At 38.2% G+C, this 17,506-nt stretch overlaps 2 protein-coding genes across 5 annotated transcripts in view; one reads left to right on the top strand and one right to left on the bottom strand.

Annotated features, from left to right (window-relative positions):
- Positions 1-63: 63 nt before the first annotated feature.
- On the top strand, positions 64-14,435 carry Hml (hemolectin). Its single transcript, XM_031972947.2, has 33 exons — positions 64-249; positions 327-473; positions 545-672; positions 753-912; positions 995-1,122; positions 1,199-1,294; positions 1,375-1,727; positions 1,791-2,370; positions 2,450-2,737; positions 2,813-3,243; positions 3,313-3,574; positions 3,641-3,871; positions 3,941-4,372; positions 4,451-5,155; positions 5,235-5,573; positions 5,651-5,985; positions 6,042-6,278; positions 6,349-6,574; positions 6,640-6,960; positions 7,037-7,159; positions 7,229-7,733; positions 7,809-8,173; positions 8,242-8,682; positions 8,747-8,924; positions 8,992-9,299; positions 9,362-9,512; positions 9,582-9,937; positions 10,010-10,425; positions 10,513-10,811; positions 10,898-11,288; positions 11,360-11,611; positions 11,681-13,979; positions 14,054-14,435. The coding sequence occupies exons 1-33, from the start codon at positions 149-151 to the stop codon at positions 14,242-14,244; spliced, it is 11,775 nt and encodes a 3,924-aa protein (XP_031828807.2). The 5' UTR covers positions 64-148; the 3' UTR covers positions 14,245-14,435.
- Positions 14,436-15,277: 842 nt separating this feature from the next.
- Positions 15,278-17,506, bottom strand: part of Rim2 (replication in mitochondria 2) — a 29,188-nt gene continuing 26,959 nt past the window's right edge. For 2 of the 4 annotated variants that reach the window (XM_031974172.2, XM_031974163.2), the window contains 2 exons: positions 17,186-17,405; positions 15,278-16,924 (listed from right to left, as the gene is read on the bottom strand). In XM_031974172.2, coding sequence (XP_031830032.1) covers positions 16,647-16,924; positions 17,186-17,405 — 498 coding nt within the window. In that variant the 3' untranslated portion in view covers positions 15,278-16,646. The remainder of the gene's footprint in view (positions 16,925-17,185; positions 17,406-17,506) is intronic. The other 2 variants (XR_012997999.1, XR_012998000.1) reach the window with 2 other exon arrangements.

The following is a 17,506-nucleotide window of genomic DNA, read 5'->3' as shown; positions in this document are numbered from 1 at the left end:
TTACTTATCAATACAGGACTTTATTTATCAGTTGCGTACTTCCTTTTAGTGGCTATATAAAAGAAGAAATATATTAATTTGCTTACTATGACAGAGTGAGCCTTCTAATATGGTTCATGTTGTTAAAAAGTTTTGCTGCTGATTCAATATGGTGCTGTGGAAAATATTATTTAAAATTGCAATAGTTATTGGTGTTGCAAATCCAATAATAGCTGAAAATTATGCAGAAGAGTCTTTCGAGTTTACAGAGTAAGTAATTTTTATATTATTTTCTTTAAACACACTGTTCAAAATTTCTAAGTACATGAGGACTTTGATTTTACAAGTGTTCCACTGGATGATATGCCAAATTCAGATCACAGTCTGAAAATATATAAAAGTGGAAGAAAACGCTTTCAGAAGACATTTGTAGGAGGTTGCATCAAACAGCCAGATCCACCTATAAATGGTAAAATTAAGTGTTCAATGGACAGGTAAAATATTACAAATTGTCAAGCAAATACTAAATACTGAACTACCATATTATGCTCACATTTATTTATAGTGGCTGTATTGCAAGTTGCAATCAGAATTATAAATTTCCAAATGGTGTTGTCCAACTGGCTGTAACTTGTAGTGACAAGCAATGGCATATTGTTGGCACAGAATGGAATTCTGTGCCTCACTGCGAACGTGAGTTTTCTTTAAGATACTAAACATTTTTTTAATTCTTCATATGACATTTAACAATAAATGTAACAATGTATTTTTAGCAATTTGTATGCCGGAGTGTTTAAACAATGGAGTGTGCATTGCACCTCATCAGTGCAACTGCCCTGAAGATTTTACTGGACCGCAGTGCCAGTTCGAAAATAAACCATGTATGGAATATCCACCTACAGTGCTTAATTCTCACAAGTTATGTAATTCAAAGTATGTTACTTTATGAATACAAATTTCTATTTTATCAAAACCAATTGACTCAAACTTCATCTCATACTGTATTTTTTTGTAGAACTTGCAGCATATCTTGTTTGAAAAATTTCACATTTCCTGATGGCTCATCCATTACTAATCTCGTTTGTAAGAATGGAAATTGGATACCTACTAGACAGGATTGGGTTTCTGTACCTGATTGTAAACGTGTGTATCGAATCTATAATTTAAATTTACGCACTCAATTCTTAATTACTTAATATATAGATTTTCTTTGTTTTAGCTGTATGCGATCCACCTTGCCAAAACGGGGGTAATTGTTTACCATTAAACCTCTGCCAATGTCCACAAGCATATCGAGGACCGCAGTGCCAGTATTGTAAGTACAGTGATTATTATGAAGACATATGTATGTGTTAGTATTAACTATTTGTTGTTAAATGCAATGTATTTATGTAGCTGCGGACGCTTGCAATGGAGAAAAAATAGGGTTTAATGGTGGCTTTCACTGCAGTAGTAACGGTGACGATTACTCATGTATCCTGAATTGTCCAGATGGAATAGAATTTGAGTTTCCTCCTGCAGCAGAATACAAGTGTTCTTATGAAACTGGTGTCTTCGAGCCACAGCCAATACCTCAGTGCAAATACAGTGAAAATATGAACATAATTTCATTAGGCACAACGTACAATTCCTATGTCAAAGAAACTAATCATACATGGACGTACCAAGATATTTCTGGTTCTAATATCAAACAGTCTCCACTGGCTAAGACTGAATACAATATTTATAATAATATGACTTCAGGAACGGTAATTGTTTTATAAGACGAAACCATGTGTTTCTATCGATTAATAGAATTTGTTTTATTATAGATAACATTTGATTCTATGAAAGACAATATATTATTTATTGAAGAAAAGCAACCAGTTCCAAAAGTTTGCTTTACCTGGGGTGGAGTCCATTACAAAACCTTCGATGACAATATTTTCACCTTTACCAGCGAGTGTTCTTATGTTCTGGTTCAGGAGGCGCAAAACAGACTCTTCACTATTATAGTGGAGAACAGTCCAACGTGCAAAACCCAAGATTGTTTCAGAATTATAAAAATCTACCTTCAGGAAAAGGAATACATCTTGACAAGGAATGAATTCGGCATCCCGGAATTTAAAACTTCAAAGAAACTGTTGCCTATTCCAATACAGTTACCAGCTATAAGAGTTGAATTATCAGCACACTTCATTGTAGTAACCTTGGATTCTTTAGGAATTCAATTAAAGTGGGATGGAGCTCTAATGCTACAAGTAGAGGCTTTAGAAAATATGTGGAATAAAACAGTTGGTCTCTGTGGTAATATGAATGATGATAAAACTGATGATTTGGTAAACAGAAATGGGGATCTCGCAAGAAGCATTACAGCATTTGCTTCGTCCTGGAGAACAGAAAACATTGGAGGTATTATTTTATCACTGAAGATATAATCTAAGAACGTGTTTTCAATTATTGACACATAACATATATTCTATTCTTACAGACATGTGTGACGAATATCCGAACACTCTTCATTCTTGTGAATCTAATCCATTCAATGCTGGCGATGCTATCAATTTTTGTGCCAACTTGCTGTCTGACCATAGATTTAGGGGTTGTACACGTACCATTAATATAGCCGAACTGAAGAATGCATGTTTATGGGATTATTGTGCTTGTACAGATAATGATAAGAGGACATGTGCATGTAACACAATGAATGTTTATGTCAGACAATGTGCTCACAAAAAAGTAGTATCTTTATCTGGTTGGAGGAATAACGATACTTGTCGTAAGTGTTCGGAAGTGAAATTAAAACTTGTTAATAGGAAAGAGATAATTAATTTTTCATTGAATTACATTACAGCTATGGTTTGCAACAATGGACGAGTATACATGCCTTGCGGGCCAACAACAGAATTGTCTTGTTGGAGTGGATTAGAAAGAAAGTTAAACGTCGATAACTGTGAAGAGGGTTGCTTTTGCCCAGAAGGGACTGTGGCTCATGAAGGAAAGTGCGTGAACCTTGAAGAATGCCCTTGTAGATTACGTGGAAAGCTATTTCCACCAGGCAAGAGTGTACAAAAAGACTGTAACACGTGTACATGCTCCTCCGGGAAATGGATATGTACACAAGTTAGATGCAGTGCTAGATGTGCTGTCATTGGGGATCCTCACTACACAACTTTTGATGGGAAACATTATGATTTCATGGGAAAATGTAAATACTATTTAATGAAAGGTGATGACTACGCTATAGAAGGAGAAAATGTTCCCTGTTCTGGAGCAATAACAGAGGTTTGTCATTGACACTATTAAGATACAATAGAGTTTAGACCAAAGGAAAGAATATCCATTTGTTTACAGAGTATGGGGCTTGTTCCAACTGACGCACCATCCTGTACGAAAACTGTGACTATCGATTACAAAGGAACTGGTATAAAACTGAAGCAAAATGGTCAAGTATTAATGAATGGGGATGATGTAACTGTCTATCCGACTGTTGTCAACGGTATCAGGATACGCATTGCCAGCAGCATATTCTTAGTTACTCATTTACCAAATGGTTTGGAAATATGGTGGGATGGAATTTCTCGTGTATATATCAATGCTCCACCTGAATTCCATGGTAAAATATTTTTTTAAATATATTTCATGTATTCATGTAAACCTCTAACTTTATCTCCATTATTAGATAAAACCAAAGGACTTTGCGGTACATTCTCAGAAAATCAAAAAGACGACTTTCTTACGCCAGAAAGTGATATAGAACAGACAGCAGCTTGTTTCGCTAATAAGTGGAAGGTAGATGAATTTTGTGAGAATGTCCCAGAAAAGGAACTGGATCATCCTTGTGATTTAGACCCACAGAAACGAGCAACCGCAAAGCAATACTGTTCCTATTTGTACAGTGAAATATTTGCAGGTAGATGTCTAACAAAATTAAATATACACTGCTTGGCTTATATTCAAATTAACTTGTTGTTCTTTCCAGGTTGTCACTGGCATGTGGATCCAGAAACGTTCTATAAAGACTGCATGTTCGATATGTGCTCTTGTAAAGTAGACCTTCACTTATGCCTCTGTCCCATATTGGCAGCGTATGCAAAGGATTGTGCTTCCGCTGGAGTGAAGCTCCTATGGCGACTGGATGTCGAAGAATGTAAAGTACATTGTCCTGCGAACCAAGTGTATCAGATTTGTGGGAACAGTTGCACAAGGTCTTGTGGAGATATATCTTCTTACCAAGATTGCAGGCAAGAATGCGTAGAAGGATGCAACTGTCCAGAAGGTGAAACATTGGACGTTCATGGAGAGTGTATTCCAATCGGGCAGTGTCCTTGCATATACGCAGGATTGGAGTTTCAATCAGGGCATAAAGAAATCAGACCTGGAAACAAAGCTCTTGAACTTTGCACCTGCACAGGTATTATAATAACCATAAAATTCATTTTGCATTAAAAAGAAAGAATGTATTCAACCTTTTGAACTATTTTCTTGGTAGGTGGTGTTTGGAACTGTCAATTAGCAACACCTGATCAAATTAAAGAATATCCAGCAACTAAAGATCTATTAACATACTGCGTGGCAAGTCAACACTTAGAAGTTACAGACTGTGCACCAATAGAACCTCGAACTTGTCAGAACATGCACAAAGAGGTCTCAATTAGGTCGTCAGATTGTAAATCTGGCTGCGTATGCAAAGCTGGCTATGTATTGGATACATTAGGTGGCAATTGTATAAAGGAAGAATCTTGCCCCTGTCATCACGGAGGTCAAAGTTTCCACGAAGACTCTGTCATACAAAATGAATGCAACACTTGCAAATGTAAGAATGGAAGATGGGATTGCACAGACAGAATATGCGCAGGAGTTTGTTCAGCTTGGGGTGATTCACACTATAAAACATTCGATGGAAAAATCTACGATTTTCAAGGAATGTGCGACTATGTTTTGGCCAAAGGTGCACTGAACCCTGAAGACTGCTTTGTTGTATCAATACAAAATGTACCTTGCGGAACTACCGGTGTATCCTGCTCCAAGTCAATTACTTTTACGATTGGACATAACGACAATTCAGAAACCATTGTTTTAACAAGAGGCAAAGAGTTACCTTCAGGAAACTTTAAGAGACTCGTAATGAGGACAGCTGGCTTATTTGTATTTATCGATGCCCCAGATTTGGGATTGAGTGTTCAGTGGGACAAAGGTTTTTTGATGTTCTAGCATAATTGATTATTTGTAAGAACCATGGAAACTTTTTAGTATGTTTGTTATATTTTTTGCAGGTACTAGAGTCTATGTAAGATTAGATCCTAGATGGAAAGGCTATCCGAAGGGACTTTGCGGCGATTATAATGACAATGGTGAAGATGATTTTAAGACACCTTCTGGTGGTATATCAGAAGCATCAGCAAACTTATTTGGAGATTCCTGGAAGAAAAATGATTTTTGTCCGGAACCTAAAGACGTTAGTGATCCCTGTGAACAACATCCAGAGAGAAAATTATGGGCAGCACAGTACTGTGGCTTACTAAAATCTTCTATCTTTAAACCATGTCATTCTGAAGTGGAAGTTCAAAGTTACTTACACAATTGCATCTTTGACACTTGTGGCTGTGATACAGGTAAGAGCACTGGAAAGATAAAAGATTTCTTCTGAATGGTACACTAAGTCTTTTAAATATGTTATTTGATTTTTTAGGAGGCGACTGCGAATGCCTTTGCACAGCATTAGCAGCATATGCACATGAGTGCAGTGCGAAAGGCGTTCCAATAAAATGGCGCAGCCAAGATCTTTGCCCCATGCAGTGCGATGAAAAATGCAGCACATACTCTCCTTGTATAACAACTTGTCCTCGTGAAACTTGTGACAATCTGATGATTTTGAAGGATCAGTCTCACTTGTGCTCGCAAGACACTTGTGTTGAAGGATGCTCAGTGAAATCATGTCCAGAAAATGAAGTATACAGTAACAACAATTACACAGAATGTGTCCCTAAAGAAACTTGCAAAACACCTTGCATTGAAATTAATGGGGTACGTTGAGAACGACTGATAATATTTTTTCGTTTAATAATCAGTATATGTTATAGGTAACTTATTATGAAGGTGATAGTGTCAGCTCTGACAATTGTCAAACATGTTTCTGTAGTCGTGGTAAGGTGTTGTGCAAAGGAGAATCTTGCACAACTGTCTCTGCATTAAGTACTGTTCCACTGGAAGAACCACAAAGATGTGTGGATGGTTGGACAGCTTGGATAAATCAGGACACAGCGATTAAAGGAAGAAAGTTTAAAGATATTGAACCTTTACCCAGTTTAATAGATCTGGTAATTTTCTACTGATATTGTTAAGTTTGATAGTTATTTATACCTTCATATTATGTATTCAATATTATAGGCAAGTATAGCAGAATCTGCAATATGCGATAAGAACCACATGGTTGATATAAAATGTAGATCTGTGAAGCGACATTTGACACCGAAAGAAACTGGTTTAGATGTAGAATGTAGTCTAGAACGTGGACTTTACTGTCGATCCCAACCTAATCTTCCTTGCATTGATTTTGAAATTAGTGTTCTGTGTCAGTGTACAGACAACACTAGTAAGACTGTTAATACACCAGGTACGTGTTATGTATAATTTATAATTACCAGCTGTTCTCAATACTAACTCGATGTTTCCTTTTAGAGATACCAACTACAGAGAAATCTACTTATGGAGAATGCAGTGTACAATATCCTAATCAACCTCATCCTACAGACTGTCACCTATTTTACCAATGCACACCAGGAGTCAATGGAAATGAACTTGTGCAAAAATCATGTGGTGAAAGTTTGATGTACAATTCACAAGCGCAAATTTGTGACTGGCCAGCAAATGTAATTGCTCTAAGACCAGAATGTTCACTAGTACAAACACCTACACCCAAGACTGAATGGACAGTAGATAAAAAAACAAATACTACAACCACAATATCAACAACCTTCGAGAAGAACATTATAACAACAAGTATAATGCAGTTTTTAAGCCATTTTAATCATTTTATTTGAGTCTTTGATAATTAAGTGTATTATTTTGATTTTAGAACTTTGTCAGGAGGGCGAAACTTGGAGTGACTGTGTTATTAATTGCAACAAAGTTTGCGATTATTATCGTTATCGCTTATTCAAGGAAGGCTACTGCAGTGGTGGTTCTGAATGTATATCAGGTATAAAAGTGATACTTTAAATTATAAGTAGTACCCTTAATAATATTTAACTATTTTTTTGAAAATTAGGATGCGTTTCATTGGAAAGACCACAATGCCCTCCACATAAATTCTGGAGGGATTTTATGACCTGTGTCGATGAAGCTGATTGTACTTGTAAATCCCATGAAGGAGAACTGATCATCCCTGGAGCTGTGTTGAAGGAATCAGAGTGTGAGATTTGTCAGTGCATCAACAATTACTATACTTGTGATAGATCATTATGCATTGATGCTATTAATAAGACGACAACTGAAGGACCAATTTTACCTTTAACTACACCGTCTTACGAAGAAATCACAACTCCAAGATTAACAGAACAAACGATCGTTGTACCTAGCACTGTTCATCCGCCAGCCTACTGTGACAGCAACAATTTTATTCCTCTTATTCAGTATTTGAACGATGAGGTTACCTTCAACGCTAGTAGCATCAAAGGTCCTATGTTCTTGCCTGAATATTCACCATTAAATGGCAAAGTTTTTGAGGGATCTGCTGGATACTGGGAACCCGCATACATTAACTCTGATCAATGGCAAGTGATATCATTAAAAGAAACGTTTTACTTAAATATTTAAAGAAGCCTTTTTCATTGTGCAATCGTGTTTAGGCTTGACATCGAGTTCCAAAAACCTGAACCCATTTACGGAGTCGTTATGCAGGGAAGTGAGCTGGAAGAAAAATTTGTCACCAGCTATCAAGTACTGTTTTCTGAGAATGGCAACTCATTCTCCTACATATTAGATGACCAAAAGCAACCACAATTATTTAGAGGACCTGTGGATGAATTTAAACCAGTTGAACAGAAATTTTATGAACCTGTAGAAGCTAAAGTTGTCAGGATAAATCCATTGTCTTGGCACAATGGGATAGCGATGAAAGTGGAACTGCTTGGTTGCCAAGATCTTACAATTACTACTACAGAAAGTGTTCCTATAATAACAACAGTGTTGACCGAGGAAACTGTGAAGCCAAGTAAGATAAAAGTAGATGGCATAAAATTATTAGAAGAAATTATTTCACTATTTCATTTTCATTTCCAGTGTGTGACGAGCCAATGGGTTTGGATAATGATCTGATTTTCCCCGATCAACTTTCTGCTTCTTCTTCTGCGACAGATTTGTTGCCAAACATTAAATTGACATCTCCATACGCCTGGCACCCCAAATTAGACAATCCACATCAATACTTGAAAATTGACTTCCTGGAACCCCGTAATTTAACAGGAATTACTACAAAGGGTGGTGAAGGTACCTGGACAACTGTCTACAAAGTTTTTTACAGCAATGACGATCGTTACTGGAATCCAGTGGTCGATAAAAATGGCTTGGAGAAAGAGTTCTTAGGCAACTTCGATTCTGAGACACTTAAGAAAAACTACTTTGACAAACCATTAAATGCAAGGTATCTGAAAGTGCAACCAGTAAAATGGCATGAACATATAGGCCTGAAATTGGAACCTATTGGTTGCTTTGTACCGTACAGTGAGTAAAACTCTTTGTATAAATGGAAAGTTTGATTCTTCTTTAATTACAACATTTTGTACAGGTAAGATATTAGTGACCACTGAGAAGATTGAAACGACAACAGAAATTGAAAAATGCAACGTCTGTGAGGGAATATCGTATAACAATCAAACTAGTTGCACATGCAATGAATCGTACTGGTGGAATGGGAATTCTTGTGTGACTAATCAAGAATGTCCTTGTGTGGTTGGACATGTACCGTAAGTATAGACTCTCAGTGAAATCTGCACTATCTAGTAGAACCTTGTAAAACAGGAAAAATTTCAGGTACAACGTGGGTACAACATATATAAATGATAATTGCGAAGAATGCACGTGTACCTTAGGAGGAGATTCTTTCTGTCAGCCAAAGAAATGTGAACCTTGTCTTGATTCTGAAATGAGACCAGTAATAAACGAATTGTGCAATTGCGTGTGCAAACCTTGCCCAACTGGTACACTCCTTTGTCCAACCAGCGATGTTTGTATCGATGAAAATTTATGGTGCAATGGCATTCAAGACTGTCCTGATGATGAAAAGAATTGTGCAACAACTGTGTCTAGTTTGAAACACAGTACTACGACAGAAACTCCAGGTACAACAGTTGAACCAAACGAAATATATAAATTATTTAACTGACGTTTCATATTTTTCTAGCTCCACCAGAATTATGTCAAGACCCAATTTGTCCACCCGGTTACAAGACAGTTTTACAATCTTCCATGAAGTCAAGATATTTCAAGAAATCTTACGGAAGGTCTGGAGTGAAAACCTTAAGCAAACATCCTCGAAGACATAAAGGACTTAGGTACGATATTATGCAACTTCATTGTACATTTTGTTTCGCTGATAATTAATAAAAAACGCTTTTAATCAGGAAATCCATTCAGCAATATTCGAATAACGTCGAATGGCAGAAACCGGAAAATGCGACTAAGTGTGACCAGTTCACCTGTGTACCCAATAAACCACCACCAATTTTCAATAGTAATAAACCACAAACCTGTCCAGAGGCATCTTGTCCGCCAGGTTACACAGTAGTTTATGAAAAGATGAGCATGTACAAACTTCAAAAGTGTCGAAAGTATACCTGCAAGCCTCCTGCACCCCAGGAAGCTATATGCAACATAACAGGAAGGACATTCAACACATTTGATAACTTGGAGTATAAGTATGACGTGTGCAACCACATTTTGGCTAGAGATATGTACACCAATAAGTGGTACATTACACGTGAGTGCATTGTCGTTAAGAAAATTTGCTGTACTAACAAAGAGATGTTATAATGCCTAATCAATTTTACAGTGGAGAAGCAGTGCGATGCACGGACAGGTGTTTGTATTAGAAACTTGGTGGTGACTGTGGACGACAATGTCATTGTCTTGTATCCTAACATGCATGCAGATATCAATGATTATAATTTCACACCGAATCAAATAGCACGACTTGGTGATCAATTTTTATCGTTCAAGATATCCGTAGTCGGCGATGTTATGTATTTGCTATCAAACTATTATGGGTTCTGGGTGCTTTGGGACACAAACTCTAATGTGAAAATAGGAGTTTCCACGAAGCTAGCTCACCAGGTAGACGGTTTATGCGGCTACTTCGATGGATATATGCAGAACGATAAGCAACTGCCTACTGGGAACCAGGCTAGAAGCACTACAGAATTTGGAGACAGCTGGGCGATGGAGGGAGTGCCAGAATGCGATCCACAAGTTAGTAATTAGAATACTTCTACGTTAACAGGGAAATGATTAATTCAATTAGAATTTTTGAGCTAATGTTTTCCTCTAATGTTTTAGATCTGCCCTTATGACGTCCAAGCAGAGAGCTTGAAGATTTGCAATACAGTGAAAGATTCGTCATTGGCATTATGCTCTAACATTTTAGACCTAGAGAAATTCGCGTCTCGTTGCATGGAGAGTACATGCAATTGTCTACGCAGCAATCATACGTATGACGACTGTCGTTGTCGCACATTAACTAACTTTGTTACTGAATGTCAGGCTGGTGATTTGAACTTTGATCTGTCCACTTGGAGAAGTATTTATGATTGTCCTGTCTTTTGTACTCCGCCATTTGTCCATAAAGATTGTTTCAGGTATACTTTTGAATTTCAAGTATAGCTTCTAATGGCATCAGGTTAGTCGAGAAACGAATGGAGCATGAATTTTAATTTGATTGTAGAAACAAATGTGAGACCAGTTGCGACAATTTACAACAAATAGACCCTTGTCCAGTGATGGAGGGTGTGTGTTTCTCTGGATGTTTCTGTCCAGAGGGAACAGTACGCAATGGCGATGAATGTGTGCCTGCGACACAGTGCAAGGATTGCACTTGCGAATGGCTTAGCAACTCGAAGTTCATTAGTTTCGATAGGAAGAATGTTAAGTTTGATGGTAATTGCACATACGTTCTGTCGAGAGATGTTACAGAGAATCAGAAAGACTCTGGAAATCATGCGTACCAAGTGTTGGTTTCTAATGGGGTTTGTAACACTGGTACCTGTGTAGAAGCACTCACAGTGCTTTATAAAGAGCACATTGTTGAAATTAAGGAGGGTGTACCGTTACAAGAGGTAAGATCAATGTTACGATCAGAACAGTGCATTAACATTCCAGTTTACTACTATTGTTTTCTTATCACTAGTTCGAGGTGGTGGTGGATGGCTCAAAAGTACCCGAATTTCCCTACAACATAACTTGGTTGGCTCTAGAACAAACACCTTCCGAGAAATTACATTTATTGATACCTTCGGTGCAACTTGAAATCACGGCTTATGTAGACAAGTTTGCGTTCAGCCTGACACTTCCTTCACACATTTTTGGAGGAGCAATGGAGGGTCTCTGTGGCAATTGTAACGATGATCCTGAAGATGATTTGAGAAAACAGGACGGAGGGGTATGATTATTTCTTTGAAATATAATATACTGCATTCTGACGACATGAAATCAATGTTCTGCTTCTCAGATCGCAAATGACATGCAAGACTTTGGTACCAGCTGGTTAGTCACTGAATCACCACACGGGATTAACTTAAACACAGATGCTTGCACGTCCAATAACCAGAGTAAATGTATACTGCCACCAGCCGACCAAGATCCATGCAGAAATTTGTTGAACCCAGTAGACTTTGGAAGCTGCCACAACTTTGTTGATCCATTGCCCTACTTAATGGCTTGCCAAGACAGTTTATGTACTGGAGGTGGCTTCTGTGACAGCTTTGAAGCATACGCAAGAATGTGCCAACAAATGAAAGTATGTCTGATTTGGAGAAGCAGCGAAGTGTGTCCTTACAATTGTCCACCTCACTTAGAGTATCGACCGTGCGAATCAAGCTGCAAGGAAACTTGTGACACTATCAATGAAGTTGATGATACCAAATGCGCAACCAACCTTGCAGAAGGCTGTTTCTGTCCCCATGATTTTGTTCTTCACAATGACACTTGTATTCCAAAGAATAAATGTCTCGTGTGCGATGAAGAAGGCCACGTTGCGGGTGACGTATGGTTCCCAGATGTCTGCACCAAGTGCACATGCGACAAGAAAGTTATCAATTGTCAGAAAACAGAGTGTCCGAGTGTGAACACCATTTGCGAAGAGAACATGACACCTGTTGCTGTCAACGGAACAGAAACAGACTGCTGCACGAAATACGTTTGTATTCCTAGCATTGTAACAACTGAAGCACCATTATGCACAGAAGAAATCCTGATGCCAGAATGCGGTTATGGGCAGATTACAAAGGTAACAACCGGCTCTGATGGATGCAAGAAATTTATCTGTGAATGTCTGCCACCGTCCGAGTGTCCATCTCTAAATGAGATTAGTAGCCTTGATGTTGACGTGCTTCTTCCTGGTTTCGTACACAAGACAAATACATCCGGATGCTGTCCGAGATTAATGAAAATCTGTGATATAAATTCTTGTCCTCTACCACCAATGTGTCCAGAATACCATGAATTAAGATCTCTTACACTGGAGAACGCTTGTTGCTCTGACTATAAATGCATACCACCAAATGATCTTTGCTTATATAACATTACAACAGATAAGAAACTAGAACTGTCGGAGAAGGTGATTGCAAGGAAAATAGGAGAGCAATGGATGGAAGGAGCATGCACTTCCTGCACTTGTGAACTCTCTGACGAAGGCACTCCGAAGCCAAAGTGCTCTACGACGAAATGTTTGCAGGTTGCAGATCATCCTGACGTGTTTGATTTCGTTGTAGAAGAAGTTTACCAAAAAGACGAATGTTGTCCCAGCTTCGAGAGATCTGCTTGTAAGGACGGAGAACAGGTGTACAATGTCGGTGAGACTTGGCAACCTAATCCTGAAGATAGTTGCACTTTGTTGGAGTGTGTTAAAGACGAGAATGGAATACGAAAGCAATTAAGAGTGCAAGAATGTAATACTGTTTGCGATATAGGCTTCGAGTATCAACCTACTAGCAATAAGAGCACTAACTGTTGTGGAAGGTGCGTAGCAGTTGCTTGTGTCATTGAAAATGAGGTGAAGAATGTTGGTGTAGAATGGTACTCTTCTGACTTTTGTACCAAATACTCTTGCAAGTCTAATAATGAAAGTGTGTACATAGAATCGGTTGTCGAAAAATGTCCAGACATAGATCCTTTAGAAGAGATAGAATTTGAGGTAGAGAAACTGTACGTTGAAAAACAGTGCTGCCCAGAGTTTGTTAAAACTGGTTGCCGTTATAATAATGAAGTGCATAAACCAGGAGAAAAATGGAAATCTCTGGAGAACAATTGTATCACAGAATCTTGTGTACTGAATTCAACTGTAACAAAGTATAAAGAGGTGGAAGTGTGCTCAAAGAAGTGTCCGTTTGGATGGACATACGAAGAACAAGAGGGTCAATGTTGTGGATCATGCAAGCAGTCGCATTGTGTAGTCGGGGACATGTTATATGAAGCAGGTGCAACTTGGATGTCCACTGATAACTGCACTTCTTACTCATGTATGAGTCAAGGAGATCAGCTGTCTGTCAGCAGCAGTTCTGTCATTTGTCCTGACATAACTAACTGTCCTGATGATTCTATTTACACTCAGAATTGTTGCAAAATGTGCAACCTAACTTCCTACAACCAGAATGTCGACGAATGTGTTACCAATGTCATAGATTCGAATACCACAACTGGTATGTTTAGCATCAGGCATCGAGTACATGGACTCTGCAAAAACTATGTACCCATCTTTGGTATGAAAGAATGTAGAGGAAAATGTGAATCCGCTTCGTATTTCGATACAGGTAATTACAAAGAAATCTTGCAAAACTGTTGGAAAAATTGAAGGTTCAACGTTCTTCTTATTTCTTGTTTGCAGATAATTGGAAACCAATAGCCAACTGTCAGTGTTGTCAGCCTACGAAGTATACAAGTCTTATCATTGAATTGATATGCGAAGATTACAAGAGGTTGAAAGAGCGGATAGTTTACCCTGTTTCTTGTTCTTGTTCGGAATGCAGTTCAGGTGGATTCGGTTCCAAAGGCAGAAAAGGCGGAGTAAAGGGCTGAAAGCTCTTAAGGGTGTAGCTTATACAAATATTATTCATTAATATTATTTAATAATGCATATATATTTTTTGTATATATATACATTTTATAACAGTTCATATATCGGCTTTCTTCAAAGATATACTAGAGATTATATCTCAAATTTTATAGCATACTAAGTACAATAAAAATTATTCAGTCTTTCTTAACAAGACTTTGTTTTTTTTCTCGCATATACGCATACACGTGCACTATTCGAATTTGCCTCTTATGTTTGTACTTCAAGATTTGGAATTTTAATTTTCATATAGATACAAATGTTGAAGAGCAGATGTTTATCTCGGTAGAAAAAAAAGAGAATCGCAATGAAATCTTGGAGCACAAAAAGAATGGCCTTTATCAAAAAAAAAAAGAAGCTCTAAACACTGAAAGCAAGAAAATAATGTCTCTCGATATGCCAGGTTTAGCCGACGGTAAATAAAAATTAAAATCACAGATCATTCAAAATGTACTTTAATTTATCGTGGGCCAATTCCTTGGTGCAAGGATTATCTGTCTCAATGATACTACGCAATACAGTGGTTAGGACTTTCATTAGACAGCATTTCATAGACTAGTTGTATCAAGAAACCTGAGTCGTCGAATTTGTTACAAGTAGTACGAGCCAAGGAGCGCGAATAAATATAATCCTGTACGCGGATAACATCGAGACAAGTATAAAAATTAAAAACCTGTTATATTACATAACTGTTAACACTTCTCAACCGGTAAATTTGTAACGGGCAACGCAACCGAACTTACAAACGCTACAGATAGAATCTCAGTAACAAAACATTATTAATCTTCTTACATGTAACTTACATCTTAATATTTCATCTCTTCTTCAACGAGTCACGTTTAAACAACGATAAATTGTCAAATACAATAAAGGAAACAATGGGATGGCTACTAATACTTCCTCTTTGTTATAGAAACTTCGTTTTTCTCTTAATCTTCTCCGACGGTGTAAATAACGCGCATTCTACGCACTCGAAAAAATACGAACGGCTGAAAATCTACAGACAGATATATCGCAATTTTATTTTATGTACACAACACTTATTGCTAAGTTTTACAAAATTCATTGTTTTAGGTTCACAACCCTGTAGGTTTTAACCCTTTAAAGAACTCCTGAAAGCTGATCTATAAACAATAAAAACATTGTCATTGTTTCATATATAATTTTTGTTTGCTTTTCTATTCCGAGTTTATCCGAGGTGACAACAAAGAAAGAAAAACTTAATTTTTCTTCGTTAAACTTGTAATTCATATGTACAGATTTGTCTCAGGAGTTCTGCTTAATTAGGTTTTCGTTGATACACGATAATAAATTGCAAAAGAAAAGAAACATATCTAGGTCATGACATATCAATAATAGTAATAATACATCTCTATACTAATGTTGAATATAAGCAAACTGAACAATCATTTTGCGATCATCAAAGAGCAATATATTGTAATGATACAAAGAAATTTTGTTAGCTCTCCCTTTCAAGGAACAAGAAGTCGATGACTACAATTCGATGACGAATTCATGAAGGATCGCTAGGCAGAGAAAGATAATAAGTTATTAACAATGTAGAAACACAATCCTTATGCAGACAGCCTGCTCCTTATGTATTTTTATAAATTTTTGGCGTTCACGCAGACTGCTCTAACAAGATCACAACCCTGCATTTGATGAAGATTCTTATTTTGGTGGCTCTAAAACACAGGAATCATCAAGTTCGACCGATCACGGGTGTACAGAATAATTTAGAAAAGGCTATTTGAGGTTATATCGGCAACCGGTTGGCCAGATGGAATTAAGCAATGAAAATTTCGATATGTTCCTAGTTTTCAGAACCCCAGAATGTTGAGAAGGTACCTAAAGCGGCCTTTTCGAGTGTATTACAGCTGCAATCCCACAAATAGTAATACAGGCTCTGTTCAATGATCATTGTGAGGCGCGGCGCACTTCGAAGTAACCGACTCAATTAATCCAGCTTCGGTTCCCACCTTCGTGTTCCGTGTCTCTTTTTCTCTCTCTTTCTCTTTCTCTTTCTCTTTCTCTCTCTCTCGCTCTCTCTCTCTCTTTCTCTTTCTCTCTCTCGGTGAGGTACAACAGACAGGCTCTGTTCCACGTACGAATGTATGCTACCTGAAAGGAGGAAGGACTACGTTTTGCTACACTTACACAGCGCACAGCGTTCAATGCCGCTGTGATACCTTTCGCTACCTTCAAACGTAACAAATATGGCACCAACCGATGACACGGACAACGCGATTCCGACGTGACGTCTCTCTCCCCCGCACCTGGACACGTCTGCATTCATAAACTGGACACAGCTACATTGGACTCGTTACGAGCCATCGGCCCTTTATTCAGGGGCCGTAAGCAAGTCCTAGGCGAGTTCTCGTTTTCCCTTTGCCTCCGTATAGAACTGTGACCCGCTGGTGGTGCTGATGGCCCTGGTGCGCTGATGAAAGTGCCTGCTGAGAAGGTACACCACCGCCTCGTACGTTGCCATTATAATGGCCGTGTTCGGTATCTGCCTGATCAGATGAGTACCCAATCCACGGTACAACCCGTTTGGCCCTTCTTCTGCGACGACTGTCTTCAGAGTCTGCCAGAAGGTTCTATACTTTGTACCCTCTTCCCTTAGCCGTGTCCTTGCTACCTCTGAAAGATTATGATCCGTTAGACATCATTGTTTCAAGGCTTAACGTAAGAGTCTAGATTAATCTCATATATCTACTCTTAAACTGTTTTCTTCTCAGGAAACAATTTATTCAGAGGATTTTTCAAAGGTGTACGCGACCAGATTGCAAATGATCTGAGCCTACAAAGACACGATTAACTAAAAAACAAAAAGGGTTGCTAGACAATTGTTTAGTCTGGGCTATACTAGTGCCCATGATACAATCCTGTAAGTGACCTTACCATGGGGGTAAGCAATGGTAGATGCAATGGTCTTGGAGCAAGATCCTGCCGCCATGAATTCAATGAAGTCCATGAATGATTTACTGTCGTCTGTCCTGGAGACTCTGGATCTGTGCGTAGCTAGCCAAACCTTCACAGCCTCATAGATCACAAAGTGTATCACAGTCTCACTTATTCCTACATAGGACGCCACGATTCCCTTATAAAATCCCAGGATACCCTGAAAGAACATCAAACAGTCAGTCTCTCCACTCACAAAGTGTACCACATATTCTCTGTACTATTTAATCATACAAGGGACTTAAAACGCTAATCTTTGTA

This window comes from Nomia melanderi, chromosome 2 (assembly GCF_051020985.1).
Source record: "Nomia melanderi isolate GNS246 chromosome 2, iyNomMela1, whole genome shotgun sequence".
NCBI classification, from domain to species: domain Eukaryota; kingdom Metazoa; phylum Arthropoda; class Insecta; order Hymenoptera; family Halictidae; genus Nomia; species Nomia melanderi.
This window is presented reverse-complemented; position numbering and strand designations above follow the sequence as displayed.

What these genes read in the sequence shown, in the direction of transcription:
- Hml (XM_031972947.2), top strand. Translation starts at nt 149, where the DNA reads ATGGTGCTGTGGAAAATATTATTTAAAATTGCAATAGTTATTGGTGTT. An exon ending in ATTAAGTGTTCAATGGACAG is followed by an intron (nt 474 to 544) that starts GTAAAATATTAC and finishes ATTTATTTATAG; the next exon opens with TGGCTGTATTGCAAGTTGCA. An exon ending in GAGTGTTCAGTGGGACAAAG is followed by an intron (nt 5,156 to 5,234) that starts GTTTTTTGATGT and finishes TATTTTTTGCAG; the next exon opens with GTACTAGAGTCTATGTAAGA.